The sequence below is a fragment of the Pocillopora damicornis genome, chromosome 1 (assembly GCF_964200805.1).
Source record: "Pocillopora damicornis chromosome 1, jaPocDami1.2, whole genome shotgun sequence".
Lineage (NCBI taxonomy): Eukaryota > Metazoa > Cnidaria > Anthozoa > Scleractinia > Pocilloporidae > Pocillopora > Pocillopora damicornis.
The window spans coordinates 258,427-272,586 of record NC_142670.1 but is presented as its reverse complement, the minus strand read 5'-3'; the positions used below and the strand labels follow the sequence as shown (position 1 = coordinate 272,586).

The following is a 14,160-nucleotide window of genomic DNA, read 5'->3' as shown; positions in this document are numbered from 1 at the left end:
TTGTACTTCACGCGCTTCACTATCGTCTAGTTAGGTGCAAACGCTAATGACGTATGCGTGTACATTGCGTGGCAGAGAGAATTTCCTGACACGCACTGAGTAACTTTTAAGCATCTGTCACGTTTTCATAATTTCCCGTGTGCTTCATACTTCAATGAATGCACATCTGACATGTAAGCCAATTGTAATTTGGTCTATATTCCATGTGAGGACAAAATCGAAAGTTTGCAAAACAACAACGTGAAACTACCAAAATTTGCGTGGACTGAGAACGGAAACCCCGATGGTACTGAAATTAATTATTTTTTTACGTGCAACTCTACACCACGAACTTATGTCACTTATGTTAAGTTGAAGTTGAGGTGTAGCGCCGTAAGAAGCTGGAAACAAATCCAGCCATTTGCGAAATTCTAGCCAAAAATGTAAATTCATTTTTTGAACGACTTTTTCCACAGCGCTGCCGTCCTTGCTGCATTGGGTCCCTCGTATTTCAATGATAACGTATTGGTCCGATTTTCACGCGGACATAACATTGCTGTAATTTTACAGATTTTATGAATTTTCTATTTTAAATAAAGGGTGAATTCGCCGTTGGTCGATATCTTGACGAGGTTCGGAGTGTCAGTGGTTTAGAAGCTATCAATCAAGCTACACCGAATTCGATAATAGTCTTGCCTGTTTGCGAAATACTTCAGATACGAAAATGGTTGAATCAAACTAAAAATCATCGCGAAACATGTTAGAAATGATTCCCTGCTTCTTGAACATTGTTGACTAATTGTTCGGGTCTGTTCAGGGAAGATCGTCTTTCTCAGTCCTCGATGATTGGGAAAATACAACTAGATGCCATCAAATTCTATTCAGACAACTAAAGCAGTTAATTCTTTAATTATCTTAAGAAAGTTTTCTTCTTGTCTCCGCAAAACGTCTCCTCAGTTCTGTTTGCGTTTCCCGGAATGCGTGACGGAATATATTGTGTGACATTCCTGTTATCCACTTTGCCCCAGATCTTTTTTCACGTTCCCCTGAATACGTGACATAAAATTGTGTGACATTCCTGTAAATTATGTAGCTGCTCGTCAGTGAGGTTGAGAGGGAAGAGTTAAGTAGTGTTTCCTACACAGGTTAGTTCACACATTTGTGCAACTTGCGATAAGTTACCCATGATACATTTGCGCCAGATTCATCATGAAATAAGCTCAACATACAGGTTGTTAAGAGAGTTAGAGTTGTTTACCTCGTCTCGATCTCAAATTATGAGAGCTGCATAACTCAATGGCTTCTTTTTGATGCAACATGGACTCCAATCATCATTGCTGGAATGAGATAGTAACGCAACACTAACATCTATCTTGACAATGTTAAAAAAAAAAGGTTATTTCATCACAGGCGGCCCAAGCACACGTCTTGATTAATTCATGAATGCGTCACGCGTTGTGTGACTCAGTGTTAAGTTACGAGAGGAACCGTTTAAAATTTGAACACGTTACAAGGAATAGTATGGGGAACGAAACATGGTCGATTTACAACGATAAATATTTCGAAATATGAATATTTTACGTGTAAAATCAATGAAACCTACTCATGCCCTGTGTATCCGTCGTAGTTTCCGGTGATTTCTACCGTTTTAAGCTTGCTTTACCATCACTGTTATCCATGTCAAAAGACGAAGACATGGATAACAGTGATGGTAAAGCAAGCTTAAAACGGCAGAAATCGCCAGAAACTACAACGGAGACACAGGGCATGAGTAAATTTTATTGATTTTACGTGTAAAATATTCATATTTCGAAATATTTATCGTTGTAAATCGACTATATTTCGTTCCCCATACTATTCCTTGTAACGTGTTCAAATTTTCAACGGTTCCTCTCGTAACTTGACACTGAGTCACACAACGCGTGACGCATTCATGAATTAATCGAGACGTGAGCTTGGGCCGCCTGTGATTTCATCATCAGAGGTATTGTATACAAAGTTTCCCAACTCAAAAACTACCATTCCAATCTCCAACTCAACGAAAATCTGAATTCTATAGCGTAGGAGTTATCAACTTGGGGTCAGCAAAATGTATTTGTTATTTAAGGAATCCAAGAAACAAGCCTTGTATTCCCTTTTAATTGAACAAAACAATCTTTCGTCAAAATCTGCGGGATAGCGCTGTTAAGACATGCTTTACACAATTTCTTTTGAAACCTTTTAATGAGTATCTAATTGCTTGGCTTCAATTGTAAATCATTTCGTTAACTGCTAGGGGCATTAGTTAATATCAAGCGAACAAAAGACAAGCATAGGGAAAGAAATTTCAATTGTGTTAAGTTCTCACAGCAATATGATCGAACTGGTCTTAGTCTGCCAACATAACCATTCGTGTCAACCCAGATTTCATGCTGGAAAACAGTTATCTTTCATCGAGAAGTAAAAACCTCAGTCGCAAGTCATCGTGAATATATGTAATAGTTATCGCTGTAATTGTGACAAATTGTCAACATTGTTTAGAAATATAAATGGCTTTTTAGATCAGGAATAATCAATGGAACCTCAATGATGAGTTTTTTACTGAGATGCTGAGGGAGGAATGAATATGCCCTTTACATTTTCTTTAACCCTTGACACACTAACATCAGTATGCATATTCTCCACACTGTTCTCCATTCATTTCCTAAGCTACTGACAAGGAGAATTTGTTTAACAATCATGAGCTCTGTCAGTGGTGATCATTTCCTTTATTCTTCTGACCTTAATATGTGATTCAGGGCTGATACTGTAAGAAGAAATTAGATGCCAGTCACTCTTAGGGGTCAAAAGGGAAGAAGAATTTTGGAGTGGGCACATTACTAACTTTCATTTCAGTAAGTCGATATTTTTGGTGTTTGGCTTTCGTTGGATCTGCGCCTCTATTCTTTACATCTGAGAGCGGCAGATTTCAGTTTCCTTCACGCGAGGCAATGTGCTTGATCACATTCGAAGATGACACAGCTTTCATAATCTTTAGCAACGTTTTTGATATCGCCACTCTTTTCGCCATTATTACGGTCTGCTGCGTCAAAGTATTTCACGCTGTTTCGAGATCAAATCGTGTTTTCTCGCACAAAAATAACCCTCAGCGTTCCGGGCGAAAGTGGAAGAAGCAAAAGTGACATAGACCTTAGCAATGGTTCTGCTCGGCTTTGCATCTTGTTGGCTTCCAGTTTACATTATGGATTTCATCAATGTCAAAAGCAAGGAAAATACCTTCGCACGACATGGGTATCTTGCCATTGCGTTTTTATTGTACCTGAGTAGCACCATCAATCGGTGAATGAACATGAACAGGCACTTCAGAAGATAGTGCCGGCAATTCCATTGTACGTAAAATCCTTCGCCTCAAATATCAGAACATTCATAGTTAAACTAAATTGTGCCAGTTGGTGAGGTAAGTGTTGTAAAAACTCGTATAGCCTATATAACAGGCTGCATTACTTACGCAAATATGTTAATGCAACTTCACAGGTTTGTTGTTTTGTGTGAATGTAAGATAGGAAAGATAGCAAAATTTGATCTTAGAGGTCGAATAAGAAGACGTTTTATTCGTCTTGCCAGAAATGAGAGACAAAAATACCAACAAACAAAGAACTCCGATTTCAGAGTTTTGTCTAGTTAAACTTGGCTAGAACGTGATTGAACTTAATCCAGACCTTCGGATTTCTTTACTTTTGTTATTAGTTGCTATGTGCAATTGTTTCTCTTATCCTGTGTCTAAACTGTAAAAATGAAAAACTGACTCGGAAAATTAAAAGAAAAATATTTACAAAGTGTGAAATGTTGTGTTGATGTAACATACTATGAAAGGCTTTCGTTAAGCCGCTTCAAATGAGTCTGTTTCCATCGCAGCTTTGACAATAAATACTACCATTCTATGCCAAAGTGTTCCGCATAGGAAAACTTCCTCTCTTACCATCTAGAAATTTCACAGTTAATTCCATTCTTGTTTGAACCAGCTTCTCAACCTAAGAATGATGAATGACTTGTCTTTTCGTAATATTCGGTCCCAGGTCTCTCTCTTAAACCTTCCGGGTTACTCGATTCAGTGCTGTTGTTAAGCTCACATGTGTTACTCTGGGGGAAGTAGCTGAATGACACACACGTCATCTCCGAGAGGCAATAGGCCATACACTTCCATGAAGATGTCACGTGATATTCCGTGTGAATCGCGTGATTTGTCAATGCTGACTGCACACCAGTTTTTGTAACGGGTTGGTAAAACAAAGCATCTTCATAAGGGATGGCTCGGTTTTCTTTGATATAGGGTGAAAATAACATCACAGAGATTAATGAAAATATGGCACTTAGAGTCTACACAACCGAGTAGTATACGTATTATTGTGCTTCTGTTCAGTAAAAGATCACATCAAAATGTGGTAAAAACGAAAAAAGAGCTAACGAGGTGCAGCCGAGTGTGTCACTGATGTTTACATTTTTTATATTTTTAGAAACTCGTTTTCGGCATTGTTCTCTCAAGTTCTATATTCTGTTTTATCAGTCAATCAGAAGTAGGAAAGCTTTAGTCGGTCACTAAGATTTGTGCTAATGGCACAAGAGGAGTAACATGCCCTAAGAATTGTTGAGAAGAAGTCTACAGTGGCTTATGATCGTTGTAAAGGCAACCGATGGATTACTAACCTACGCAATATCTGGCTTTCACTTTAAATTCCAAAGCTGTCGGCTGCAGCTTATACACATAGTATCCATAGCAATGCCTGACTAGCGCCTGCACTTCGGCAAAGCAGCAATTGTCATTCCAACTAAAGCAAACATTCCGGTCTACAAGGCCCTCTTCCATTGATGGATGACCCCCGCGGAGCCAGCCTGAGGCCTGAGTTCCACAAGTCCAAGGTTCCGTGCAGGAGTCCGGTAGCTGGCGAGAAATTTAGATATTCTAAATTTCTGTAATTCGTTAATAACCTCTTTATAAAGGGGAAGGAATAATTAAAAATTCGTTTTTCTATCTTTGATTTGGAAACTGGTTAAGACAAGGAGGTTACAAGCTCCCAGTTACATTTCCGCATTAATTTTGTGCAGAAACTTCGCGAGACTAGACTGTCCGACCTAATTTTTTCCTGCTGTCGGTCAGTGAAAAATACTAGAGCAGTTTGCATTACCTATTCAGGAAACGCAATATTTTACCATTTAACTGGACGTATCTTTTATTTTATGCCTCACCCTGTCTCAACTCTCAACCTCAAGACCTCCCCTCTACAAATGCTTTTTATTCTACTCTGTCTCCTCTAACCGGACAAAATTGTAACCTTAGATCAGACCTGCACTGGGGTTCCTGTGGCTTGACTAACAAAGCGGTACCATGCACGGTTATCAATGTCCCCATCATTTTGTGCCGACTGTTGGTTATGCACTACATGACGAACTGTTCTAGTCCCTTCAACCAGGTCTCTGAATTCCGTGCACATCGCATATCTGCCTTGAATAAAAGAGAGGATATCTTTCCATATTCTTTTAGTGAAGATAAGTAAGATAAAGTCTGTACTCGAGCCTACTGGCCCATCCAATCGGACCTTATCCCGGTTTCCATAGCACGTAGCGACTAGGAGTGGTACTACCCCCTACCCCCCCCCCCCCACCTTCCTCCTGGATGGAATGCTAGTTCATCACATGGTTACCCTTCAACATTTCACCAGGCTTCCCTGAAAATTCGCCGGTACCCATTTGCATTCTGGGCGGAGAGATGCACTGTGAGAGTAAAGTGTCTTGCCCACGAACAAAACGCATTGACGTGACCAGGTATGGAACCCAGACCTCTTGACTGGGATTCCAGGGTACTGACTATCAGGAGACTTGTCCACTGTGTCTCCCACATTGTTTGAGTAGTTTTCTTGAAAAAAAACTCGGTCAATTTGGGTAAAAACTTGTCAACTAAAATTGAAAATTCAAATAAAATTTCTCAATACGTGATATTTGGAACTCATACACACCGCATACTTTCCGATGCTGACTTTATTAGAGAAATCCATGAACACAAATATGTTTCAGATATCAAAAACGCAACGTTAAAGCTGCTAATTTAAAGAAAAGGACTGATCGCAGGACATAACTGATAAACTATATTCTGAGCATTGAATTCATTCTTGGACTGCCTAGCAGAGTTTTCCATTAAAAGATCCACGCCTGGCTCTCGCTTATGAAACGGTCCGGTTCTTTTACTTACTGTGCAAGTTCAAAACAAATCTGTGATAATCAGCGCCATGTTTGTTGCTGGCCACACAGTCAATTGCCCACTTGGTAGCATTCCTTTGAGCAGTGATCGACAGATTCAGTGTCGAGTCGGATGAGCTGTTTTGAAGGACGACACCATTTTTTACCCAGGCTACAAACGGTTCAGGATAACCGAAAGGCTCTGGACAGACCAGAGTTATAGAAGTTTGGTAATAGGCGTCCTGCACTGAGTGTTTTACTGGCTTGTATTTCAGAATGGCTAGAATGAGGAAGATGTTGTTATCATCTTTTTTAATCCCTCTAGAAAGCCAACTATTTACGTTCGTATTCAGTTACAATCTTACTGTAAGTGCTGTAACTAAGGGCTGCGGACCGGGATTAGGAATTAACAACGAGCTGTTTGTCTACCACGACCAAATGGACACGGACGAGGCTCTTGTGATATCCATTATTGAGCCATTGATCTACAACTCTTCTTCTCCCCCCCTCCCTACCAATTCGCTCTTTCCTCTCCCCCCTCCCCCAACATTTAGCTATAGAGAAAGAATTCTAATTAAAGTGCGTCAATTTATGAGCATGCGGAAAGCTTTTTAGATTTAACCCTTTAATTTTCAACATCTGATGATTAATTCTCCGCTATCGCTGTTAATTTTTTCCACGTAATTTATTTACGAGAATTTCGTGTTAGATCAAGATGACAACTTCTTCCTGATAAGTTTGAGTATTCTCATTGCCTCTTTGCTGAATATTGTATGGATATTATAGGGAGAAGTTACATGAGAAGCTCTTCTGAGAGTTTAATTAAGAGGTTAAACTCTGAGATACCTCTGCTTTCGGAATACACCTCCACCTCGCACAAAGTCAGAAACATCCTTCTTCCCTTCAGTCTGATATTTACGTATCGTCCAGTTTTTCTCGGTTTGCAATAAAACGAAGCTTTGAGTAAATTAGCCATCGAATGCAAGCCACCACACCTCGGATTGGAGTTTCCATTATTTGCCAAACTATCTCCTGAGGGATAAAAAAAACTTCTTTTAGAAGACTTCGCTGATCGTTGAAGTCGAAGAAGTGCAGTTAATCAAGGTTAATGCTATACTTAAAGCTGGCCCCAAGGGAAACCGTGACGTTGTTTTCTTGAGGGAAAATAAAACTTATTATTTCATGTAGGGCCATTCATTAAGTGTTTTTATTTACCTTCAAACTCTAGAGAATCACTGAAAAAAATGGAACTTTCTTGACTCGGGGTGGCGCACAGTTTTGCCGAGGTCTTAAGGTCCCCGACATGCTCACGTGCGAGTCGAAAGTTTAGGTTATTGTTCCCTTGGGAGTTAGTGAGTTTTCTTTGCCTTGCGTTCTCCTCCAATAGGAAAACTTATTTGTGTTGGTAGGTGTAAAAAAATAGTTTATCTAAATAACATGGCCACCATGCTAATCGTAAGATAAAGTTGATGACATTTATTGTATATATCTTAACATAAATTTGAACCAAATCTATTTTTTGTCTCCCCATTTATCGTAATATTTATCAGACTGGGGCAGTTCAGTTGCAAGCTGATTTGAATGGGGGCTTGTAAATAAGATGAAATAATGATATGAAATTAATTATATTCCAGGGAATATTTAACTTACCGACACGAATTTCTATGTTGAAAAGCCTAAATTTAGCCTCTACTCTGTTGACTATGAACACCTCTGACACGTGCTGACTTGATCCCAGATCCCCACGCCACCAGGGATCTGTTGTTTCATTTGTATGTGTACAACTGCTTGAGCTCCAGACACTGTCAGTATTTCCATCCACTGCTCGCACAGGGTAACCATCGAAGGAGACAGAGGACTGAGATGCTGACTTGCTCAAAGCAAGGTTTACTGATAAAGTAGAAACGAAAGTGAACGACTGTGCTGAGAGAAATTAAATTTCAAAGCTCACATGAACCCACTCCTAACAGCTTCGCCACAGGAAAACCAACTCAAATTTCCATTACTAATAACTTAGACATAGTCCTCACCCGACTCGGCTCATGACTTCCGCTAAGGTTGTCGAAACTTCAGTTACTACTAGCGACAACAGTCTTTCTATGGCTACTCTCACCCGGACAGTCAGACTGCAGACCCAGATGTCTACCCTGCTACCTCCCTGCCTCCTGTTTCACCTGCCTACCCTGCTTACCAGCCGACCTCCTTCACACTCTTGCTCTCATACTACCTGCCTATTTAATTATCTATCTCCCTACCAACCGGTATTTCTTTCTTTTACCCGACTATTCACCTCACTAATAGAGGTTCTAAAGAACCTGTAGTGTTAACAACTGAGTTGAAAACGTCAATTGGCCACCGTAAAGAGTTTAAAGGCTGACGTTTCGAGCGTTAGCCCTTCTTCAGGGCGATTCATTACTTACCTCACTACCACACTTCCTACCTTTCTCGCTATTTTTGTACCCACTACCTTTACATTTCTTCCTCCTTCCTATTTGCAAGGACGAAGTTCAGAGCCCACCTGTTGGATTAGGATTAACTGACACCTCACAGATGGCCAGCTTCTTGTTGTCTCCCACTATTCGGATGTTCACATACCGACCCTTGATACCTGGGGTGCAAAAGAACGACTTTTCCTGTGAAGAAGTCAAAGTGTGTGGTCCTCCACACTTTTGGTTTAAGTTTCCTTCATTATCAAGATTGTCGCCTGGGGAAATAATAAAATGTAGAGTTAGTAGACGGAAATAAAGGATAAAACTGACTTTATCTCTACTTGTTTCATAACACTTTTGACAAGAAACGCGTAGGGGCGTAACATTTTGATATTTTGGTGACGAAATATTCGAGTATCGGAGAGGTATGCACTGACGCTCTGATTAAGACCCCAATTACTCCGTGGATATGAATACTGTCCTCTCCATCTAATATACCGATGGGGTGAATAAATGTTACATTCTGGGCTACGACTGGTTTAGGGAACTCAAGCCACCCTCTCATCCAATCAGATTTATAACTAAAATCAACCGCAAATTAGTCATTCGCGTTCTCACGCGGTTGAAACTATATCCCTGGAATCCTATTGGCTTCTCCTTCTTTCCTTTGTTCAAACCAGCCATCAGAGAAGAACTTGTAGAAGACTGAACGGATGTCCGGTTATCGCTCTGACGAAGGGCTAACGCTCAAAATGTCAGCTTTTAAACTCTTAACGGTGACCAATTTACGCTATCAACTCAGTTAATAATACCAAATTACCAGATGTTTTGTTACATGATTTGGACACCACCACCACTCACCGACTCGTATTTCAAAATCTGTAGATCCATCTGCACCGGCTACAATGTCTACTACATCGACAACGTAACTCGTTCCCAGATCTACACGCCACCAGGGGTCCGTGAGAAGAGTGGTCACTGCACACCCTGCTGATGTGCCTTCAACAGCCAATGCAGCTTCTGATTCGCAAGGAAAGATCATGTTTGCCGGTTGTCCCAATGCCAAGTCAGCTGTGGTTAAAATTTGATAAAATAGTTCGTTACCTACAGATTCTCAATGAAGCTGTGAGAATTTTAAGCCGACGGGGGCTTGGCACGAGAGAGTTTATTTTCGCACCAGTCTCCTTGCTGTGAAGTGTCATCGACAGGAATTGGTCGAAACAACTTATCTCTTTGTCCTCAAAGACTTAATTTCAGCCTTACGAAAGTCACACAAATTTTGTACGACATAGACCATTTTGTGTGTTTTTCATTTAGGACTCTTAAGACGAGTAATGAGATATGCAATGATTCTCAAATCTTCAACACCATCATTTAAGGATGGCGAAATGTTTTTCAGATATAGTCTACCAAAAAATGTCCACAGTTGAATACCGCGCGAATTTTTGTGGATTGCAGCTTATTTGTTTATACACACCTGCTGTTACAGTGGAGACTCCCAACAGCAAAATCAATATCCCAGTTTGTATCATCACCTGCGTTTCAAAGTCAGAAACTATATAATCAACGTTTTAGACTTTTTAAGACGTTTAGAATTTAAAGAAAAATTTTTCTACGGAAGTTTAGTCAGCTCCTTTTTAGGAGAAAATTAACATAGTCATTGTAGAAGAGTAATAAAATATTTGATGACTGAAACTGTGAAGATGAATTTCAATTTTGTTCAATCTCTTGACTCTAGATGTTTAGATATTCGGTAGATTGCTCAATGCTCGTATAACTACGGCACCACTGAGTAAACTACTAGAAAAATTTCAAGCGCGAGCTTGTCCAACCAAATGCAAACAAAAAAATATCACGAAAGACCTCTTGTCTCAGGCTTAAACTGCCCCGAAAATTAATGACAGCGACACGATTTTGTTGGGTTAAAATCCAACTAGTTGTAACAAATACTGTGATCAGATAGAAGCATTTGTACAGGTGTACTTACGCTTAAAGAATTCAACATAAGATGGTCCTCAGTTGACATCGCTGTAAATTTATAAAACAAATGGTCCTTTTAACACCGATCAGGAAGACTAGTAAAGTACGTGATACTTTTCTTTAAACAGATAAGCATTGCGAGGTTGTCTTATTCCAAGAAAAAAAAACCCGAAAATGAATACACAATTGGCAAAGCTAACGACTTTTTTGTCTTTACGCGGATCTGCCCATACGTTTCGTTCGAAGGAACATGGAATGAACTGACCCAAAAATGTGTGTACATTATAAATAATACCTAACCCTGAAGTCCCACTGAGGGGATATAATCTCCAAACTGATATAGATTCATCACAACGTAAATTTTTTAATTAAATTATAGCAAATATTTCAGGTTTATTAATTATCATGTTTTTGCTCCTAATTACGAATGTATAAAAGTTTGTTTCCTCTATTTCATACAAAAATCGACAAAAACTGTTTCTGATACTTGAATATCTCACCTTTGAATTTTGACATACTGAATTAGTTCTTTCAACAAAACCTATCTGTTCTGTTGTAATGCAAATCAATTAGGTGCTAACTTCATTAAAACAACCCGAACCGTCGACTCTATTGAATATCATGTTTCCAAATATGTTCCACTCACCAAATCTTACAGTGATAAATTATAAAAAATGAGTAAATAGAGACAGGAACCCTTTGTGGGCTCCTGATAGTGGCTAAAAAGAAGATTTCGTGTCTTTTGCTTTTGGCAGGGGATCGTGTCTACCGATTGATGATTAATTTATCAACAAATTTCGTATGCCCTTGAATTGAAGTAAACCCATTTGAAAGGAAGAAGTAGCAATATTGCAGAAATGTTCCATGTAAATTTTTACGATTGCCTCAGTTAATTTGAAATAAAAATAATATTGAGGTCGTTGAGGGACCGACTTTCATAACATGGATATATAGAGACTTTGCTTTATAAGAAGTGGTTCATAGCTACTGATCACCCCTAAGAAAGACGTTTTACGAACCTGGGAGAGTGCATGAGTCAAATTTGTCAAAATTTCTTCAAACCATATAAATTTATGAATTGAAAACTAAGAGAAATTGTACTTCACGTACTTCACTATCATCTAGCCAGGTGCAAACGCTAATGACGTATGCGTGCACATTGCGTGCCAGAGGGAATTTCCTGACACACACTCAGGAACTCTTAAGCATCTGTCACGTCTCCCAAATTTCCCGTGTGCTTCATATTTGAATGAATGCACATCTAACATGTAAGCCAATTGTAATTTGGTCTATATTCAATGTCAGGACAAAATCGAAAGTTTCGTGTTTCTCGACTATATGACCATGGGGTCCTATAAGCACACCATGACGGCGACGGCATCGAGAACGTGGCAAAACAAAACACAGTTAACGAGCAAAACAAAAGCTCAGCGCGTGCGTTTTAAAACTTTGCAAAACAACAACGTGAAACTTCCAGAATTTGCGTGGACTGAGAACAGAAACCCCATGGTAAATTAATTAACTTTATAAGTGCAACTCAACACCACGAATTGTTATGTTTAAGTTGAGGTGTGGCGCTGTAAGAAGCTGGAAACAAATCCAGCCATCTGCGAAATTTTAACCCAAACTGTAAGTTCATTTTTTGAACGACTTTTTCCACAGCGCTGCCGTTCTTGCTGCGTTGGGTCCCTCGTATTTCAATAATAACTTATTGGTCCGATTTTCACGCGGACATAACATTGCTGTAATTTTACAGATTTTATGAATTTTCTAATTTGAATAAAGGATGAATTCGCATTGATCAATATCTTGACCAATGCGAATTCACCCTTGCTAGCCTTGCCTGTTTGCGAAATACTTCAGATACGAAAATGGTTGAATCAAACTAAAAATCATCGCGAAACATGTTAGAAATGATCTCCTGCTTCTTGAACTTTGTTGACTAATTGTTCAGGTCTGTTCAGGGAAATAAGTCTCCCTTAGCCTCGATGATTGGGAAAACACAACTGGATGCCATCATCTTCTCTTCAAACATCTCAATTATGACAACTGAAGCAGTTAATTCTTTATTTATTTTAAAAGTTTGTCTTCTTGTCTCCGTTAAAACGTCTCAGTTCTTCTTTACGTTCCCCTGAATGCGTGACATAATATATTGTGTGACATTCCTGTTAATTTATAATGCAGCTGCTTGTCAGAAAAGTTAACTTTGCCCCAGTCCTTTTTTTACGCTCCCCTGAATGTATGACATAAAATTGTGTGACATTCCGGTAAATTATGTAGCTGCTCGTCAGTGAGGTTCAGAGGAAAGTGTTAGGTAGCGTTCTCTGCACAGGTTAGTGCACGCATTTGTACAACTTGCAATAAGTTACCCATTATACATTTGTCCCAAATTCATCGTGAAATAAGCTCAACGCACAGGTCGTTAAGAGAGTTAGAGTTATGTACTTCGTCTATTGGGTTTTGAGGAATCGATCTCAAATTATGACAGCTGCATAACTCAATGCATCTTTTTGATGCAACATGGACTCCAATCATCATTGCTGGACGGAGAGTAACTCAACACTAACATCCATCTTAAGAATGTTAAAAAAAATAGTTATTTCATCATCAGAGGTATTGTATACAAAGTTTCCCAACTCAAAAACTACCATTCCAATCTCCAACTCAACGAAAATCTCAATTCTATAGCATAAGAGTTATCAATTTGGAATAAGCAAAATGTATTTGTTATTTAAGGAATCGAAGAAACAAGCCTTGCGTTCCCTTTTAATTGAACCAACAAAACAATCTTTCGTCAAAATCCGCGGGATAGCGCTGTCAAGACATGCTTTACGTAATTTCTTTTAAAACCTTTTAATGAGTATGTAATTGCTCGGGTTCAATTGTAAATCATTTCGTTAAGTGCAAATGGCATTAGTGAATTTCAAACGAACAAAAGATAAGCATAAGGACAGAAATCTCAATTGTGTTTAGTTCTCACAGCAATATAATCGAACTGGTCTTAGTCTGCCAACATAACCATTCGTACCAACCCAGATTTCATGCTGGGAAACAGTTTATCTTTCATCGAGAAGTGAAAACCTCAGTCGCAAGTCATCGCGAATATATGTATTAGTTATCGCTGTAATTATGACAAATTTTCAACATTGTTTAGAACTAGAAATGGCTTTTTAGATCAGGAATAATCAATGGAACCTCAATGATGAGTTTTTTTACTGAGATGCTGAGGGATGAATGAATATGTCGTTTACATTTTCTTTAACCCTTGACACACTAATATCAGTATGCATATTCTCCACACTGTTCTCCATTCATTTCCTAAGCTACTGACAAGGAGAATTTGTTTAACAATCATGAGCTCTGTCAGTGGTGATCATTTCCTTTATTCTTCTGACCTTAATATGTGATTCAGGGCTGATACTGTAAGAAGAAATTAGATGCCAGTCACTCTTAGGGGTCAAAAGGGAGGAAGAATTTTGGAGTGGGCTCATTACTAACTTTGATTTCAGTAAGTCGATATTTTTGCGTCATGAAACCTGGAAGGTATCGTGTGTTGTTTACG

The 14,160-nt window shown here is 39.1% G+C and overlaps 1 protein-coding gene across 1 annotated transcript; it reads right to left on the bottom strand.

Moving 5' to 3' along the window:
* Positions 1 to 3,138: 3,138 nt before the first annotated feature.
* LOC149051180 (uncharacterized) lies at positions 3,139 to 10,871 on the bottom strand. The gene is made up of 10 exons (XM_089195432.1): positions 10,606 to 10,871; positions 10,096 to 10,153; positions 9,480 to 9,689; positions 8,708 to 8,893; positions 7,840 to 8,079; positions 7,036 to 7,221; positions 6,203 to 6,469; positions 5,301 to 5,458; positions 4,663 to 4,897; positions 3,139 to 4,277 (listed from the first exon to the last, which is right to left on the bottom strand). The coding sequence occupies exons 1-10, from the start codon at positions 10,642 to 10,644 to the stop codon at positions 3,985 to 3,987; spliced, it is 1,872 nt and encodes a 623-aa protein (XP_089051558.1). The 5' UTR covers positions 10,645 to 10,871; the 3' UTR covers positions 3,139 to 3,984.
* Positions 10,872 to 14,160: the final 3,289 nt, after the last annotated feature.